Here is a 20,312-nt window from a genome sequence, read left to right on the forward strand (position 1 = left end):
TCATTCCTGCATAATCCATTCCCCCTTTTCCTGTCCACCTCAGGTATCCCTCAGCTGTACTCATCCCTTCATACACCAGTCCTAGAGAGCTCAAGGAGGTGGTATTTCAGTGGAGACTTGAAGGTTATGTATGAACTAAGACCATGTCACTGAAGTAGAGTGAGTGAGAGAGAGAAAGCTGGAGAGGTAGGCAGGGGCCAGGCCATATGGGACCTTGTGGATCATGGGAGGATTTTAGACTTTATCCTAAAAATGATGAGAAGTCATTGAAGAGTATGTTTTGTTACTATACAATTTATTTTGAGAATGCACAAGCTCACTGTAAAGTTCAAAAATATAATGAACATCCATGTACCTTTTACTTATACAATCATATTTATAGTATTTGCTTTATCATTCTCACTATATATAGGTATCGTTTTATTTTTTGACCAAGTCCATTCAAAAGGAGGTTGCAGACATCATAACACCTAACCACTAGATAATTTAGCACACACCTCCTTTGATTAAGGACACTTCTACATAATCTCTGTTCCCTTATTACTGAAATAAATTATCACATTAGTCAATAAACTTTATTTTCTATTCAAATTTTCATAATTTCTTCAAAAATGTCATGTGCGTATATATGTGTGTATATATAAATAAATATGTATGTATATAACTTTTAAAGTCAGGATTTCATCAAGATTCATGCATTACATTTGGCCATTTAAATCTTCATAGTCTGTTAAGGTACAACAATTCTTACATCATACTCCCTGCCTTTCTTTTCATTGACATATTGAAGAGTCCAGCCCATTTGTCTTGTGGATGATCCACGTTCTGGATTTATCCAATTGTTTACTTACATAGGCATTTACCTTTTTCCTCTATACATTTCCTGTAATTTGGAAGCTCCGCACAACTGAGTAAAGGCACAGTTAGACATAAGTTAAGCATTTTTAGTGAGAATACTTCATAGGTGATGTTGTGAACTTCGCTTTTATCAGATCAGGAGGCCTATAATGTCAAGATGTCCTACTGTTAGTGATGCTAAGTCTGGTCATTTGGTTAAATGGTAACCACTGTATGTCTCCCTTATGAAGGCACATTTTAACCTCTGAATTAGTAATTTGTAGGAGGGTACTTTGTCACCATGTGACTATTCTATTCTCAGCCTTTCACCTGTCAGTTTTAGGATTCACTGATACTCCTTCACCAAAGCATCTGTGCAGGCAATGACATGATTAGCTACATATTTTCAAAAGATCACTGTGGCTGCTGTATGGAGGATGGATTGGGTCGGGTACGGTGGCTTACGCCTGTAATCCCAGCGCTTTGGGAGGCCAAGGCAGGTGGATCACCTGAGGTCAGGAGTTTGAGAGCAGCCTGGCCAACATGGCGAAACCCCATCTCTAGTAAAAATACAAAAAATTAGCTGGGTGTGGTGGCTCATGCCTGTAGTCCCAGCTACTCAGAGGCTGAGGCAGGAGAATCACTTGAACCCAAGAGGCAGAGGTTGCAATAAGCTGAGGTCATACCACTGCACTCCAGCATGGGCAATAGAGTGAGACTCCGTCAAAAAAAAAAAAAAAAAAAAAAAAAAAAGATGCCAAAAGATGGAGGATGGGTTGGAGGAGGCAAGAGAAAAAGTGGTAAGATAAGCAGTTAAGTCTAGTCCTACATTTGAGATAAGGGTGAACTAGGATGGGCAGTACAGGTGAAAAGAACTAGATGGGATTGGGATGCATATTAGAGATGAAATTAAGATAATTTGCTATAAATTACACGGAAGAGGAATGGTTCTCAGGTTTCTAGCATCGGCAAATGAGTGAACAGTAGTGTAGTTTACTGAGGTATAGGGGTTTTGATGGGGCTTAGGAAGAATGTGAGTTTTGTTTTGGACACGTTGACTAAAAGATCTGGAGCTTAGAAGAGGGGTCAGGACTGGCAATGAATAAATGTGGAAACTGTTAGAATATAGCTGGCATTTGAAGCCATGGGGGGAGTATTTGGTCAGGAGGGAAGGCACTTATGAATAAGATCTGGGAACATAAATATATAAAGGTTAGGTGGAACATCCAAAGGAAAAGGAAAAAAGAATGGAGAGAGAGAAAGGAAAAACCAAAACAAGTGTGGTATTGTAGTAACTGAAGGCACAGGGTAGTTTCACAAAGAAATGACTGAATAGGTAGTGAGAGGTGGAGTCCACTGTGTCTAGTAGCATGGAGATTACTGTGAGCTGTTTGTGTTGTGGAATTGAGGTGAAATCTTGACTATACTGGGTTAAGTGGCATATGAGAATTGAAAAAAGTCATAGCAGCATGTGTAGACATGAGAGAGGCAGCAGCTGGACAGGGAAATAGGATTTAGGGAATATTTTAAGACAGTAGAGACTCTAGGATGTTTGAATGCTTACAGCATATATTGAGTGGAGAGGAAACAGGACAATACATAGCAGAGAGGAATAACTGGTACAATGAATTTGCTTAGAAGGTGGAATGGGATCCAGAGCTCACATGGAAGGATCAGGGTGGGTTCTTCCCTGGTACTTTGCTTTATTTATTTATGAATGAGGCGGAGTCTTGCTCTGCTCTGTTGGCCAGGCTGGAGTGCAATGGAGCAATCTCAGCTCACTGCAACCTCCGCCTCCTGGGTTCAAGTGATTCTCTTGCCTCAGCCTTCTGAGTAGCTGGGATTACAGGCACACACCACCATGACGGGCTAATTTTTTTTTATTTTTTTAGTGGAGACAGGGTTTCGCCATGTTGGCCACGCTGGTCTCCAACTCCTGACCTCAGATGATCCACCCACCGCAGCCTCCCAAAGTGCTGGGATTACAGGCGTGAGCCACCACGCCCGGCCCCTGGTACTTTACTTTAAATCTGTTGGTTATGAACGATCATTTTAGGCTTTAATCCTGTGTGGCTTTTTATTCCTTTTTATATTTCCACAGGCATTTCTCATGACCATTACCAGCTGTAAGTTATAAATGGGGCTAATTATGATGTATTTAATAAAATGTTAGGTTTATCTGACATAAAATGTGGAAGAGTCTGTTTTTTCCCCTTCTCAGCAGTGTGTGGAAGGGTAGAAAACAAACTTCACTCTTCACAATCAGCTTTGAAAAAATTTAAAAAAAAGCCTGTTTCAAATGAGATGCTTCCAGATTTAAGATGAAACAAGCCAGAGAAGCAACCTTTTGTTTTTTGACTAATAAATTGTTCATGTGTTTCCCATATTACTCTTCAAAAGTGGTTTTTTTTTGTTTTTTTGTTTTTGTTTTTAAACCTTTGTTGTTAAACAAAATCTATTCCAGCAAAATAGTATTGGAGAAGGAAGCAAAGAATCTAAGCTACATGTGACTCCCTCTATAGTAGAAAGCTGAATTCTCCAGTGCCATGGAGGCCAGAAACTGTGGTTCAGGAAAGGAATGCTGATAAACTTAGGCCCTTATACAAAGTTATTTCAACTATTTACATTAATGATGATGATATAATAATATTTGACATTTTGCTGTCACATTTTGGTCATCAGAAGCTATTTTGTCCTTTCAGCATTACTTTTTATATTCTTGAAAACATTTGTCCTGAATTTCCCAGCACTAAGAAATAAAGACGGGCCGGGCGCGGTGGCTCAAGCCTGTAATCCCAGCACTTTGGGAGGCCGAGACGGGCGGATCACTAGGTCAGGAGATCGAGACCATCCTGGCTGACACAGTGAAACCCCGTCTCTACTAAAAAATACAAAAAACTAGCCGGGCGAGGTGGCGGGCGCCTGTAGTCCCAGCTACTCCGGAGGCTGAGGCAGGAGAATGGCGTAAACCCGGGAGGCGGAGCTTGCGGTGAGCAGAGATCCGGCCACTGCACTCCAGCCTGGGTGACAGAGCCAGACTCTGTCTCAAAAAAAAAAAAAAAAAAAAAAAAAGAAATAAAGACGGCTGTCTTCCAAGGAACTAGAGGTTACGATCTGGGTGATGGGCGTACCCATGAGATTGGTGGTGGGCAGAAGTGCTGCTGCCAGTGCTGCTGTCAGGCCACTTGTGTATTATTTAACATGAGTTTATATAGATTTTTCGAACAAAAAGGATAAATCAGACTTTCTAAGCATTGAAAGCATATCTTACTATTTCCCTGTCTAATAGTCAACTCTGAAGCTGTAGTGCTCTTGTGTGTTCTAAGTCAGTGGCTGTAATTCTTTCTCGTGCACCACGTATTGGGAGGGTAGTGAGTAGGGAAGTGTGTAAATTCTCCTTCCTATTCATATAACTGCAAGAGTTGCTCTTTACAAGTTCCCATATTAGGCCTATGTTTTTGCATTTTATAGAGCCTTTTAATAATTGCTCCAATGAGATAATTTCCCTTGGAAAACTTTGTCCATGATAGTTTTCATTGTCCAAATGATTTCCCCAAGGCTAGCCAACGTTGAGATGTTATCTTCATCATTGATGAATTTCATTAAAAATCTTTGGATACACCCTTAAGAGCATGCTTTATTTTTTTCAAACTGTGACTTCCTCCAGCTTGTAAATAGCAGCAAGACTGTTATGGAATAGTAATACCAGCTAACCTTTATAGCCAGATACAACTTCTTTGCAACTAACAATCTAACAATAACAATCTCTTTATACACAATATCTTACTTAATTATCTCACAAGAACCCTATGAAATAAGTTCTATATTTTCTTTATTTACAGATGAGGAAACTGAGGCTTAGATAATTTAATTAACTTGCCTGAGGCAATAGACTTAGTAAACCAAAAGCAGGATTCACATCCAAATCTGCTGATTTCAAAAGTGGTTCTCAACCTGGGTTCACGTTAGAATCATTTAGTGAGCTTAAAAAAATACAAATACCTGAGTCTCACACCCCCAGAGATTCTGACTTAATTCTTCTGAGGTGGAACCTGGGCATCTGTGATCCTGAGTAAGTTTAATGTGCTGTGAGGGTTAAGAACCAGTGCTCTAGAGCTGTGTTGTCCAGTATGGCAGCCACTAGCCACATACGGCTATTTAAATTTACATTAATTAAAATTAAAGAAAAAAATCCTGGACTGACTAGAAGCAGCTAATGTGAGCCACTGTCACAGGGAAGAACAAAAGTGGGGAGTAAATGCAGGAACTTCAACTGAATCATCCAGATGTTCACACTGGGACTAATCAAGGAAACAACTTGACCCATGGAGAATGGCGAAAAGCAAGGCAGGATGACAGCCCACCTAGGAGTGACACAGGGCCAGGGGAACCTCTGCCACTCAGGGAAGTGGTGAGTAAATGTACAACTCCAGGAACCCATGCTAAACTAAGAAGACAAGAGAGAAGATCCAAATAAACACAATTAGAAATGACGAATAGGACGTTACCACTGACCCCTCAGAAATAAAAATAATCAGAAACTACTAAGAATACCTCTATACACACAAACTAGAAAACCTGGAAGAGACAGATAAATTCCTGGACACATACAGCCTCCCAAGTCTGAACCAGGAAGAAATTGATTCCCTGAACAGACCAATAGTAAGCTCCCAAATTGAATCAGTAATACATAGCCTACCAACCGAAAAAAAGCTCAGGACCTGATGGATTCACAACTGAATTCTACCAGATGTACAAAGAAAAGCTGGTACCATTCCTACTGAAACCCTTTCAAAAAATTGAGGAAGATGGACTCTTCCCCAGTTCATTCTATGAGGCCAGCATCATCCTGATACCAAAAACCTGTCAGAGACATAAGAACAAAAGAAAACTTTAGGCCAATATCCTTGATGAGTGCTGATGCAAAAATCAACAAAATACACGGAAACTGAATCCAATAACATGCCAAAAAGTTAATCTACCACAATCAAGTAGATTTCATCCCTGGGAGGCAAGGTTGGTTCAACATATGCAATTCAATAAATGTGATTCATCACATAAACAGAATTAAAGACAAAAACCACATGTTTATCTCAATAGATGCAGAAAAGGCTTTTGATAAAACACAATACCCCTTCATGTTAAAAACTCTCAGTAAACTAGGTATTGAAGGAAAACCTCAAAATAATAGCCATCTACGACAAACCCATAGCCAGCATCATACTGAATGGGCCAAAACTGGTAGCATTTCCCTTGAAAACTGGCACAAGACAAAGATGCCCCCTCTCACCACTCCTATCCAACATAGTATTGGGAGTCCTAGCCAGAGCAGTCAGGCAAGTGAGCATCCTAAATAGGAAGAGAGGAATTCAGGCTATCCCTGTTTGCAGATGGCATGATTCTACAGAAAACCCCATAGTCTCAGCCCAAAAGCTCCTTCAACTGATGAACAACATCAACAAACTTTCAGGATACAAAATCAATGTACAGAAATCTGTAGCATTGCTTTACACCAACAAAAGTGAAGTCAAGAGCCAAATCAGAAAGGCAATCCCATTCACAATTGCCACAGAAAGAATAAAATACCTAGGAATACAGCTAACCGGAGAGGGGAAGTTAAAGAGGTCTACAATGAGAATTACAAAATACTGCTCAAAGAAATCAGAAGTTACAAATGGAAAAACATGCTCATGGATAGGAAGAATCAATATCATTAAAATGGCCATACTGCCCAAAGCAATGTACAGATTCAATGCTATTCCTATCAAACTACCAACAACATTCTTCACAGAACTAGAAAAAACTATCTTAAGATTCATATGGAACCAAAAAAGCCTGAATAGCCAAGGCACACTTAAGCAAAAAGAACAAAGCTGGAGGTATCACATTTCCCAACTGCAAACTATACTACAGGGCTACAGTAACCAAAACAGTTTGGTACTGGTACCAAAACAGGCATATAGACCAATAAAACAGAATAGTGAAACCAGAAATAAGGCTGCACACCTATGACTACCTGATCTTCAACAAAGCTGACAAAAGCAATGGGGAAAAGACTCCCTACTCAATAAATGGTGGTGGGATAACTGGCTAGCCATATATAGAAAATTGAAACTGGAACCCTTCCTTACAACATATACAAATATCAAATCAAGATCGATTAAAGACTTAAATGTAAAACCCCAAGTTCATAAAAATCCTGAAAGAAAACTTATGCAATACCATCCTAGACATAGGAATGGGCAAATATTTCATAACAAAGACATCAAAAGCAATCACAGAAGAAGCAAAAATTGACAAATGGGATCTAATTAAACTTAAGAGCTTCTGCACAGCAAAAGAAACTAATGGAGTAAACCAAACGACCTACAGAATTGGGAGAAAATATTTGCAAACTATGCATCTGACAAAGGCCTAGTATCCAGCATCTACAAGGTACTTAAATTTATAAGACAAAAACAACTCCATTAAAAAGTGGGCAAAGGACAGGAACAGATACTTTACAAAAGAAGACAGGTGACCAGCAAGCATATGAAAAAATATTACTGAGGATTAGAGAAATGCAAATACATATTACAATGAGATACCATCTCATACCAGTCGGAATGGCTATTAAAAAGTGAAACAAATAAACAAAAAACAGATGCTGGCAAGGTTGCAGAGAAAAGGGAAGACTTATACACTGTTGATGAGAGTGTGAATTAGTTCTGCCATTGTGGAAAGCAGTATGGCGATTCCTCAAAGGTTAACTGCAGAACTACCATTGGACCCAGCAATCTGACTACTGGGTATATGCCTAGGGGAATAAAAATCATTCTACCATAAAGACATATATATGCAAATATTAACTGCAGTGTTTTTCACAATGGCAAAGACATGGAATCAACCTAAATGCCCATCAATGACAGATTGGATAAAGAATATGTGGTGCATATATACCATGGATTACTGTGCAGCTATAAAAAAGAATGAGATCATGTCTTTTGTGGGAACGTGGATGGAGATGGATGGAGGCTGTTATCCTTAGCAAACTAATGCAGGAACGGTAAAATGAAATACTTCATGTTCTTACTTACAGGTAGGAGCTAAATGATGAGAACTCATGAACACGGGAACAACAGACACTGGCGTCTTCTTGAAGGTGGAGGGTGGGAGGAGGGAGCGGAGCAGAAAAAATAACTATTGAGTGCCAGGCTTAATAGCTGGGTGATGAAATTATCTGTAAAAATAAACCCCTATGATACGAGTTTACCTATATAACAAACCTTCACATGTACCCCTGAATCTAAAATAGAATTAAAAAAAAAAATCCTGTAATCCCAGCTCTTTGGGAGGCCAAAGTAGGAAGATCACATGAGCCTGGGAGTTTAAGACCACCCTGGGCAACCTAGACTCCATCTCTTAAAAAAAATTAGCCAGGCATGGTGACACACGCCTGTAGTCCCAGCTATTTGGAAGGCTGAGGTGGGAGGATTGCTTGAGCCCGGGAGGTCAGTGCTGCAGTGAGCCATATTTGTGTCACTGCACTCCAGCCCGGGCAACAGAGTGAGACTTCGTCTCAAATAAATAGTGCATCAGTTGTACTATCCACATTTTGAGTGTTCAATGACTACATGTGGCTAGTTGCCACCATATTGGACTATACGGGTATATAACGTTTCCATTGTCAAATAAAGTTCTGTTGGATAGCTTCACAGAGCCTGTGTACATACCATTTCACCTTGCTGTGTCTGTTTTTCCCTTTGGGATTGGGTGGGGCAAGTAAGCATGGCCTAACAATTTGGAAATATTTGCTTGTAAGTTCTGGATATGGTTCTTAGAATATGTAATTAGGTACATTTATTCTACATCTCACTTTTTTTTCCAAATGAGAAAAAACAACTTTCATTCTCTAAAGGATGGAGTGCAGATAATTTCTTAGAGTGGAGGTTATGATCTATGTTGTCATGTTCATTTCCCAGGATAGAATACTAAAAGAACTACTAGGTGAATGCAAGGTATGAATATATTTAACCCTCTGTGAAACAATTTTTCTGAGATATTGTATTAGTTCACTCATTCACTACTATTTGAGAATTGTGTAAGAAGCACATACTCCCTTGACAGTATTCATTATCATTTAAAAAACTACTTCTGCTGCTTCTCCGAGAGAACACCAAATGGCGGATGACGCCGGTGCTGCGGGGGGGCCCGGAGGCCCTGGTGGCCCTGGGATGGGGAACCGCGGTGGCTTCTGCGGAGGTTTCGGCAGTGGCATCCGGGGCCGGGGTCGCGCCGTGAACAGGGCGGGGCCGAGGCCGCGGAGCTCGCGGAGGCAAGGCCGAGGATAAGGAGTGGATGCCCGTCACCAAGCTGGGCCGCTTGGTCAAGGACATGAAGATCAAGTCCCTGGAGGAGATCTACCTCTTCTCCCTGCCCATTAAGGAATCTGAGATCATTGACTTTTTCTTGGGGGCCTCTCTCAAAGACGAGGTTTTGAAGATTATGCCGGTGCAGAAGCAGACCCGTGCTGGCCAGCGCACCAGGTTCAAGGCGTTTGTTGCTATCGGGGACTACAATGGCCACGTCGGCCTGGGTGTTAAGTGCTCCAAGGAGGTGGCCACTGCCATCCGTGGGGCCATCATCTTGGCCAAACTCTCCATTGTCCCGGTGCGCAGAGGCTACTGGGGGAACAAGATCGGCAAGCCCCACACCGTCCCTTGCAAGGTGACAGGCTGCTGCAGCTCTGTGCTGGTGCGCCTCATCCCTGTACCCAGGGGCACTGGCATCGTCTCAGCGCCTGTGCCCAAGAAGCTACTCATGATGGCTGGTATCGATGACTGCTACACCTCAGCCCGGGCTGCACTGCCACCCTGGGCAACTTCGCCAAGGCCACCTTTGATACCATCTCTAAGACCTACAGCTACCTGACCCCTGACCTCTGGAAGGAGACTGTATTTACCAAGTCTCCCTATCAGGAATTCACTGACCACCTTGTCAAGACCCACACCAGAGTCTCCGTGCAGCGGACCCAGGCTCCAGCTGTGGCTATAACATAGGGTTTTTATACAAGAAAAATAAAGTGAATTAAGCCTGTTACTAAAACAACAACAACAACAACAACAACAACAACAAAAAACTACTTCTAAAGGAAAATTATGGTGCCTTGCTTTAATTTTTATTTATTACTAGAGAGTCTATAGTCTGTCTTTTTAAAAGCAATTTCATGTTCCTTGTGATTATAGTATATAAAACAATGGATAAACCAGTAGTTTTTTGCTGATAATGTTTACTGTATGAAAGCAGTCCAAGTGGTATATGACACTTTTGTAACTCTCATAATTATTATTTTGTTTATACTTTAGTGATAGATTACTTTTATTCTCAGTGAGTTGGCTGTAATTGTAAAGAAAAGTTGTTATTGTGTGCTCAGTAAGCATAACAGTCATTTTACATCTAATAGAATTGTTACCATGTTATCTGATGAAGTAATTCTTTTTTGCTATTTTGTGTTTAAGATAATTGCAATAAAATGTACTACTGACAATACTTTGCAGTGTTAAATGTCATTAAAAAGTCACAATTGACAAATATTATAACAGAATGCTTATAAACGTCCTTGAATAGCCCTCTTAGAGGAAATTGACTTTTTTTCTACCATGATTCTTTGATAAAGAAACTAATGGGGTAAAGTAGAGGAAATATTGAAATCCACTGAAGTAGAGTAGCGATTAAGTTCACACAGCTAGTTAACATTAGCTCTGGGGCTAGTACTCAGGTTTCCTGACTCCTTTTCGAGTTACTTTCTACCTGTCAATCTCCTATTTCAGTTAATCAAATAAATACATTAGAATAGATATATGTGTTTAAGCATATTGTCCTCATTTGTATGTAGGTCACTGATGGACATTAGTCCATACAGCAGCAGCTGCTAGAGATAATGTACAGTTTCACACATTGAGAGAGGTGGGGAAAGCTGAGGGTGTTCTGGAGTGATGGGGTAAGTGAAGGGGGTCAAGACTTACCTGGAAAGGCCGTTCTATACCAAGAGCTCTCCTTTGGCCTTGGGCCAATGCCTTCAGTGACTCAATTATGGATGGATATGGACTCATATGCCACATTTGTTTTCACTGACCCATAAGATAGATCACACTTTTCCTTTCAATCAAGATAAACTAGAGACTGGAAACTTTCTGTGAAATGAACACAGTTTTTGATAAACTGGTGTGCATAGCTGTTAGTAATAATTAGAAGGTGACAAACTAGATAAGGAAGGACAATGCATGTATATTAGGAGAATCTCATGAGGCTTTGGAAACTGTCTAGAACCCCATGATTTCATATGCAGGAGTATATCTGTGTTCATTTTCCTATCCTTCAATAGCCTGTCACAATACATTGCTTATAGTGTGCGCTAAAAAATTACTGCTTTGAAATTTCTTAGCAACTTGTTAATAGACCACTTCTAGGACTTGGGAATAATCTGTGAGGTAAGATGAGGCAGGACATCTAAAGGAATAGAAGTAAGTTTAAGTGGTTTAGGAAACTTTATTTATGACATAGATTAAACTCTACTATACTTTCTTCTAGGAAGTTTGTGTGTATGTTACAGCCCGAAGTGTGCCTCTTGGGAACAAATCACATATTCAGTGTTTTACATTCATAAAGGTACTTTTCATGTCTTCTTTGTTACTTTTACATGATAACTTTTTCCAAATAGTAGCAAATTAGATAGCTTTTAACAGTGTTATTAGTAATTTTTTGGAGACAGGGTCTCCCTTTGTCACATGCGGTGGCATGAATACTGCTCACTGCAGCTTCAACCTCATGGTCTCAGGTGATCCTCCCTCCTCAGCCCACCAAGTAGCTGGGACTACAGGCATGTTCCATCATGCCTAGCTAATTTGTGTATTTTTTGTAGAGATGGGGTTTCATCATGTTGCCCGGGGTAGTCTTGAACTTCTGAGCTCAAGCGATCCACCCGCCTCAGCTTCCCAAAGTGTGGGAATTATAGGTGTGAGCTACCATGCCCGGCTGAGATTACCATTGAATCAATTTTTATTAGTTCATTCTATATCTGTATACTTACAGGATATATATTTCCTGAAGAAAGTTGCCAATGGTGAATATCAAGTTAGCTAGTTATTTTTATATATTGTATATTTTTATCCTGGCCTATATATTTTTCTAAGCTTGTGGACCAATCCTGAGGGAGGTATTTACCCAAAGTGTGTTTATTTGCTTTTTAGTTATTGCTAATTGGAAAGTATCTATAGATTTAACTTACAGAGTTACATAGGGTTTTAGTTAAAAGCATCCATGATCTCAGACCTCAACAGGTTTTAGATCTAAGATACATTTATTCCATTGCACACATCTATGGCCCAAGATATTGATAAACAGTCTAGGGAGCAGCAGTCAAATGCCTATTTTCTCCTGGTTCTGTAGTTGATCACAGTGTGCCCTGTAATAGTTTTTAGTTTGAACTAAGGAGTAATTGTTTTGCTTGTTTAGTTCCTTAAAATGAGTATTTGTGCAGTATATAGTATGGGTGTATTTAAAGTTTTTTAAAGATGAAAATTTTTCCAATATTTAAAAAAATTATGCCAAGCCACACCAGAGCTGCTTATTCTATAGATGGACCTAATATTACCTCCTTAGGTTAGAGATCAAGGTAAAAAAGTTTAAGAACTTAATGGAGAAACTAAAGTAACTTCAGAACTAGACATATATACTATTCATACTTAAGTCGTATAAGTTTGAGATTTTTGTGGAAAATTTTCATGCATTTTTCTAATCGTTAATCTATTGATCAAAGCCAGTAAATAAAACTTTTCTGAAGATTAAGAGTTAGAAAGTAGAGAGGAAAGGCCAATATACTGAGGTTGTTAGCTCGACTAATTTCCTTCCTACCTAAAAGTGGGATTTGTAAGTGATTTGGAGAAGTCTCAGAGGGTCTTAATGACTGCATGTGTGTGGCAGTGAGCCTTGAGGAATGAGGGCCAATGAGCCATGTGGTCATCTCTATCTCTTGAATCTTTAAGTAAATTCCTTCAGATCCTCCCCTCCCTGAACAATCCACCTGTCATGGTCTAAGATTATAATAAGCCTAGAACAACTACTGGAGTGTGACTGCCCTCAGATTATCTGCCTTCAGTGCTGGGTTTTGGAGAATGAGGAGAACCATGAAATCTAGAAGTCTGAAGATGCCCACTTACCAGTTTCAGGTCACTGAAAATTTAGTGTGTTACATAGTCACTACCTTGGGTGGAGTTCCAGTTCTTTGTTTAACATTCTCTGGCTTCTTGTTCTCTCTTTGCAGGACACAGCAAGACCTTCACCACTTCTCTTGAGAATGTTGGCTCACACGCGACAAAGGGCATTACTTTTCTCAACCTTGGTGAGTGATGGAGAGATCACACCCCCTGCTCTGAACACTTCTTCCTGGGCATGGTATACCTCAGCCTTCTATACTATCCCATTTCTCATGCCTCTTTGAGACTTGGATTGTGATGATAGTCAATGACCCACTTGAAGTCTGACAAGAGAAGATTTTCTCTGGAACACACCCCTCCCTCTCAACTCCTTAGCCTTTGGCTTGAAAGGGTTGGGGGATGTATCTTCCCTTTTTAGAGAACCTAGGCTATGAGCTTTCTTATGTTTTTTTGGTAGCAGCCTAAAAAGCCATTTGTTAGCATAAAAATGATGACTTGTATGAGGTGTTCCCAAATAGCCCATGAGAAATAATGCATCATATTATTCCTTGATTATAGAGAGAACAGGGGCCCCTGGGAAATTGTCTATTTCCTGTTGCTAATCTTGAAAAGCTTCCAAGTCCCATTAATGATTTATGGATCAGCTTGAGTTGTTTTCACTGAGTAAATATGGTGAAGGGAACCTGAGTATAATGAAGAAAATAAAGAAAGGGTTCCTTGTACCTCCCGCCTGAAAGCTGCTTTTCCATGCCAGTTGGGATGTGGGGCACAAAGTTTAGCACAAGACTAAGTAATGCTTTACTTGCTTGCATATGGAACATGGCATATGGAACATTTCCTTTAAAAAAGGAGCTTCAGGTTTAGAGCATGTAATTCTTTGATATCTTTTTCCATCCCTGTTCCACAGTCCGTCTACTGTCGTGACGCATGTTTGGGAGAGTGCAATGTGAGGAAACTGAGCAAAGTGATTTTTATTTTGAATGCTACTATTGATGAGGTTGGATACTTACGCTGAGTGGGCCAGTATGGGCAAATTTTAAACATGATCTCTGAATTTGTGGGAAATTGCCTTAGGGAAGCCTGGTTCTACTGCTTCCTGTGATGAGAGAGATAAATATTATAGAAGGTTTCCTGGGTCTGGGACTTGATTCTTATCAGCAATGCTTTATCAGCATCCCATCTCAAGAGTGATGTGGGAAACTTTCCACTAAGAAAACAGCACTTTGGGAGGGCAAAGGTATCCTTCCTTTTTTCACCCCTGGGAATGACTTGCAAAGGGCAGGCAAGATTTAATCTGTGGTCTTCAGCGTGTGGAGAGGCCAGAAATACAAGCTTGTAAAAATAGGCTATTTTTCACATGTTGTCTTTCCTTCTTAAGCACGTTTTATAGGCACAAAATCATAGCCCAGTTTAAAACTGCTCTACAGGTAATTTTTATGACAATAATATTGTTTTTTTGAGTAATATATTTTTAGCTACTAACTACATGCAATTTCCCTGGACTGTCACCCTATTAAAATGGGCTAATATTGATTAAAATATTAAAGAATAACTTTTTGAAATTTTCCATGAACCCCAAACACTTCTATATAAGATATATTTATAAGTAAGGAGCTACTATTTATTTAATGAGTACTATATGTTAAGTATTTTAGTTGTTATCTTGTTCCCTACAACAATTCTGATTGCTGATATTATCCCCATTTTACAGATAACGAAACTGAGGCTCAGAAAGAGTGAGCTCTGTGCTCAGGCTTACTTCAGTGTCTTTTATCAGGGACCCTAGATTATTATTAGTTTTTTTTTTTTTTTTTGAGATGGAGTCTTGTTCTGTCACACAGGGTGGGGTGCAGTGGTGCGATTTTGGCTCACTGCAACCTCCGCCTCCCGGGTTCAAGCAGTTCTCTGCCTCAGCTTCCCAAGTAGCTGGGATTACAGGTGTGCGCCACCATGCCTGGCTAATTATTTTGTATTTTTAGTAGAGACAGGGTTTCACCATCTTGGCCAGGCTGGTCTTGAACTCCTGACCTCGTGATCCACCAGCCTCAGCCTCCCAAAGTGCTAGGATTACAGGTGTGAGCCAGTGCACCTGGCCTATTAATAGTTTCTTTAAACATTTTGTTATTTTATTTTCTTAGCATTTTATTTCAACTAAAAGTTTATCAAGTATTTTGTTTAGAGGTGTTGTTTTAGTATTTTTCTCTAATGCAATCCAGAATAAACTGAGAGAAAATGAAGTGAAATAATCCCATCAGTCACCCACATGGTATGCAACATAACTGCCCAAACTAGAAAAGATAATTAGTGTTGTCAGTGTTACAGTCCTAGAGTACTTAATTTAAAAATATTTATTCATAGAATTTGATTTTTATCTTATAACATTTTTGATATATTTTTTAAAATGTAAAACTTTAGTCTAAATGTTTTCCAACATTAAAGTTTTAACTAAATATAGGTGATTAAATTATTTTCTTGAAATTATAAGAATTAAAGTGTCCATTTTACATGTGGCATATGAGTGTACATATAGCTTCTGCTTATGTGTGGTACCTTTTCTTCTCCATATAAGAAATTTATTAGAAAAGTCAGCAAATAAAATATAATAAATTGATACAGAGTTCTTTCATCAAATCTTCCTAGCAAACTTTTTGTTTGTTTGTTTGAGACAGGATCTTACTGTGTTTCTCAGGCTGGAGTACAGTGGTATGATCTTGGCTCACTTTAACCTCTGGCTTCTGGGCTCAAACTATCCTCCCACCTCAGCCTCCTGAGTAGCTGGGATTATAGGCACATGCCGTCATGCCCAGCTAATTTTTTGTATTTTTCATAGAGATGGGGTTTTGCCATGCTATCCAGGCTGGTCTTGAACTCCTGACCTCAAGTAATCCACCTGCCTCAGCCTCCCAAAGTGCTGGGATTACAGGCATGAGCCACCGTGCCCAGCCAATAAAAATAATACCCTACCTTATTTTGTTTTTAACTGACAAATAGTAATAGTATATATTTATGGAGTACAATATGGTGTTTTGATACCTGTATACATTGTGGAATGATCAAATCAGGCTAGTTAGCATATCCTGTATTAGTTTATTGTTGCTGTAACAAATTATGGCAAACTTAGAGTTTCAAACGCCACAGACATTCTCTTAAAGTTCTGTAAAGTTGGAAGTTCGAAATGAGTCTTGAAGGGGCTAAACCAAAGTGTGGGCAGGACTGGTGCCTTCTGGAGGCTCCAGGGAAGAATTTGTTCCTTGCGTCCTCCCTCCAGCCTCTAGAGCAAGCTTGTCCAACCCTTGGTCCATGGGCTGCACATAACCCAGTATGGCTTGAATGTGGCCCAACACAGATCTGTAAACTTTCTTAAAACTTTTTTTTTTGAGATTTTAATTTTTAAATTTTTTTAGCTTATCAGTTGTCATTAGTGCATTTTATGTGTGACCCAAGGCAGTTCTTCTCCCCAGTGTGGCCCAGGGAAGTCAAAAGATTGGACACCCCTTACTAGAGGCTAGTATTTCTTGGCTTGTGGCCACTTCATTCCAACTACTTTCCTCATCGTATGATTGTCTTCTCTTCTCTAGTCAAATCTCCATCTCATAAGGATTTTTGTGCCTACCTGTGTCTACCTGGATATTCCAGGATAGTCTCCCCATCTTGAGATCCTAGTCACATCTGCAAGGTCTCTTTTACCCTATTCACAGGTTCTGGGGATTAGCATGTGCATATCTTCAGGAGCCATCATTCAGCCTACCACAGATACTACTGACCCTTTTGGTGAGACAATAATTCCCTACTCATTGAGGGACTGAACATCCATCACTAGAGCCCACTCACCAAATGCCAAATAGGAATCTCCCTCTCCCTGCCTCAGTGATGTGGCAACCCAAATCACTGTCATATATTTTCAAATGCCACCTCCCCACAGATATAGTGCCATCCTAATTAACTAGTTAAGTGGTACAGCTGGGAGGTAACTAGGTCATTTGATGCTGATACCTTTTCATTATGTCCCACTATATTGTTGTTTGTGTTTTGCTAGTAAAGTGTTGCCATAATAAGATGATTGCCACCATTCGTGCTAGGCGCTTTAGCATCATTTAATCCACGTTGACTGAAAGGACACTTCTAAGTCAACTGGTTTGAGTTCTATATCCTCTTTCCTTTCCACAGAACGCCTTCTATGCAAATGATTAGCATGTGTTCCTTCACTTCTCAGGAAAAGGAGTCTAGCTGGCTCACTTATAATCTAAATGTTCCATCTATATAAAATTACTACTGTGTGAATTTCTGTTTTTTAAGATCCTAGAAAAAGTATTGGCAAGGGCTACTTCCACCCTTCCATTCTCCAGAAACCTATTTTTTTTTATACCTTGTCTCCATCTGAGTACAAATGTTCTTGGTACAAAAATATCTAGTGCAGGGACCGAAGGTGTGAATTCTAGTCAGCTTGATATGCGAGGAAATAAATTAGTGCTTCACAAAGTGTCAGTGTGTCTGCAGAGATTGTTCTGATGAATATTGATTTAAAGGTTCTCTAAACAAAATGCTCCTGCTGCTGCTGATGATGATAATGATGATCAGTGGACGAACATAGGCAACAAAATTTTAGAGCTTCCCCAAACTGGCAGAAATTATGAAGAAAATTCCCAATATAAGCTATTTCCAGCCTACCAGATTAAGGAATAATTCATGTTGCTTGATATTTTTTATTCTAATTTGCTCTGAGATCATTTAGATTCACATAAAGCCACAAATCACTTAGAAACAAAACTGCAGGTATAAATTAAGATAACCATGGCTAAATATCTGAAGAAAATTAACCAAAGATAGAAATAAATGAGGTTTACCTAGTAAGAGAAATGTGGCTGGTCGTGGTAGCTCATGCCTGTAATCCCAGCACTGTGGGAGGCTGAAGCAGGAGGGTTGCTTGAGCCCAGGAGTTCAAGACCAGCCTGGGCAACATGGTGAGACTCCATCTCTATAAAAATAGAAAATATTCGTGGGGTGTTGGGGGCACAGGCTTGTAGTCCCAGCTACTTGGGAGGCTGAGGTGGGGAGGATCACTTGAGCCCAGGAGTTTGAGGCTGCAGTGGGCCGACGTCACGCCACCGCAACTCCAGCCTGGGTGACAAAGTGAGACTCTGTCTCAAAAAAAAAAAAGGCCGGGCGTGGTAGCTCAAGCCTGTAATCCCAGCACTTTGGGAGGCCGAGACAGGCGGATTACGAGGTCAGGAGATCAAGACCATCCTGGCTAACACAGTGAAACCCCATCTCTAAACAGAAAAAACAAAAAAAACGAGCCGGGCGAGGTGGCGGGCGCCTGTAGTCCCAGCTACTCAGGAGGCTGAGGCAGTAGAATGGCGTAAACCCGGGAGGCAGAGCTTGCAGTGAGCCGAGATCCGGTCACTGCACTCCAGCCTGGGTGACAGAGCGAGACTCCGCCTCAAAAAAAAAAAAAAAAAAATAGACCGTCATTAGATAGCTTATTACATTGGTAAAACTTTTGCCTTTTGAGATACTCAGAGAAAAGCAGGGATAATGTGACGTTCTGTTACCTGTGCAGCTCTTACCACATGTAAATCTTTCTCTTCTATAGACTATTATGTGGCTGTTTACTTACCTGGTCATTTCTTCCACCTACTTAATGTTCAACATCCGGACCTGATCTGCCACAGTCTCTTTCTGACAGGTACGGCTATAGTTTTTCTCTTGTAGAGGTGGCCTATTTGAGTTTGTTTTGACTTTAATAATCTATGTTTGGGTGAAAGGAGGTTCTTTTGTTTGCTGATCTACTTTTTTTTTTTTTTTTTTTTTGGCCAGGAAATAATGAAATGATTGATATGCTACCTCATTGCCCTTTACAGTCATTGTCAGGGTCTCTGGTACTGGATTGTTGTTCTGGAAAGCTCTATAGAGCACTGCTCAGCCAGTCATCTTTATTACAGCTTCTGCAGAACACCCGCTTAGACTGTGAGAAGATGGCCGCGTTGCACTGTGCGCTCTACTGCGGTCAAGGCGCGCGGTTCCTGGAAGGCCAGGTGAGAAGATAACTCATGTTTTAAAGTGGGCAGATAGACGACACTGAACCTATTTATTTTGTGGTTGAAAATGGTCGCCGGGCGTGGTGGCTCATGCCTGTAATCCCAGCACTTTGGGAGGCCGAGGCGGGCAGATCACCTGAGGTCAGGAGTTCGAGACCAGCCTCAACATGGAGAAACCGTGTCTCTACTAAAAATACAAAATTAGCCAGGCCTGGTGGTGCATGCCTGTAATCCCAGCTACTTGGGAGGCTGAGGCAGGAGAATTGCTTGAACCTGAGAGGCGGAGGTTGTAGTGAGCCGAGATCGTGCCATTGCACTCCAGCCTGGACAACAAGAATGAAACTCTGTCTCAAAAAAAAAAAAAAAGAAAAAAGAAAAAAAAAGGAAAAAAAGAAATGGTCAGGAGTTATTTTTATTTAGTTACAATTAATTGAGGTGTATGGCCTTTCTGCTGACATCATCGTCTTTTGTGCTACTTTTTATGGATCCCTACCAGGTCTCAGACTCAGGGTGTTTCTGTTCTTTTGGGTACTCCCTTTTCAATATTGGGAATAAATGTTTAGCTGTGTCAGTAACATTTCAATGAAGAGCTCCATAAATAATGCGCTTCTTAAATATCTACTTTTTTTCCTGGTCTGTATTTGATCTATAATTGTCAAAAGGACTAAAATCTGTGGCAGATATTTATTACATTTATAATAAAAATAGCTTACATTTGTATTTCACATTAGAATTTATTAAGTTTATCCACACACTTTCTGTGTTATTTTACAGCTATCCTGTGAAGTCAGAGAAATCTCCTTATCAGATGTAGTTACGATCAATGAGTGGCTGGTTAACTACAAAAAAAAAAAAAAAAGACATTAGACGTTTTATTTTAACCTAAAGCATTAAAATGTACATTATTCACCCATGTTTTGACTCAAGCCTTTCTTCGTGCATCTGCTAATTGAAGTGCAACATCATTTTTCTTGCATAAAAGCACTAGTAATGAGTTACCTCTAACTTCCTGTTACTTTTTAAAAAATTTTATGTCTAAAGATATAATAATTTAAAGACCCTTACAAAGCAATCTGTGTATACCAGGCATTTTTTACCCAATCTTTTTTAGTTGTTTCCCCTAAACCTAGTTTTCTAGTGTTTTAGAGACATGCCTTTAACTCTTTCCAAAACATTCAACTTTTACTGACCCAATGACACCCTCTGCATCCACATTTTACTTGTCTCTAGTAATATTGTATTA

General features: G+C 40.0%; 1 protein-coding gene and 1 pseudogene across 3 annotated transcripts in view; both read left to right on the top strand.

Annotated features, from left to right (window-relative positions):
- Positions 1–20,312, top strand: part of GSAP (gamma-secretase activating protein) — a 132,967-nt gene that overhangs the window by 43,825 nt on the left and 68,830 nt on the right. For all 3 annotated transcript variants that reach the window (XM_073009199.1, XM_073009200.1, XM_073009198.1), the window contains exons 13-16: positions 11,407–11,484; positions 13,139–13,216; positions 18,625–18,717; positions 18,849–19,066. In XM_073009199.1, the coding sequence (XP_072865300.1) occupies positions 11,407–11,484; positions 13,139–13,216; positions 18,625–18,717; positions 18,849–19,066 (467 nt within the window). The remainder of the gene's footprint in view (positions 1–11,406; positions 11,485–13,138; positions 13,217–18,624; positions 18,718–18,848; positions 19,067–20,312) is intronic.
- LOC140709680 (small ribosomal subunit protein uS5 pseudogene) lies at positions 9,145–9,890 on the top strand (annotated as a pseudogene).

This window comes from Chlorocebus sabaeus, chromosome 21 (assembly GCF_047675955.1).
Source record: "Chlorocebus sabaeus isolate Y175 chromosome 21, mChlSab1.0.hap1, whole genome shotgun sequence".
Lineage (NCBI taxonomy): Eukaryota > Metazoa > Chordata > Mammalia > Primates > Cercopithecidae > Chlorocebus > Chlorocebus sabaeus.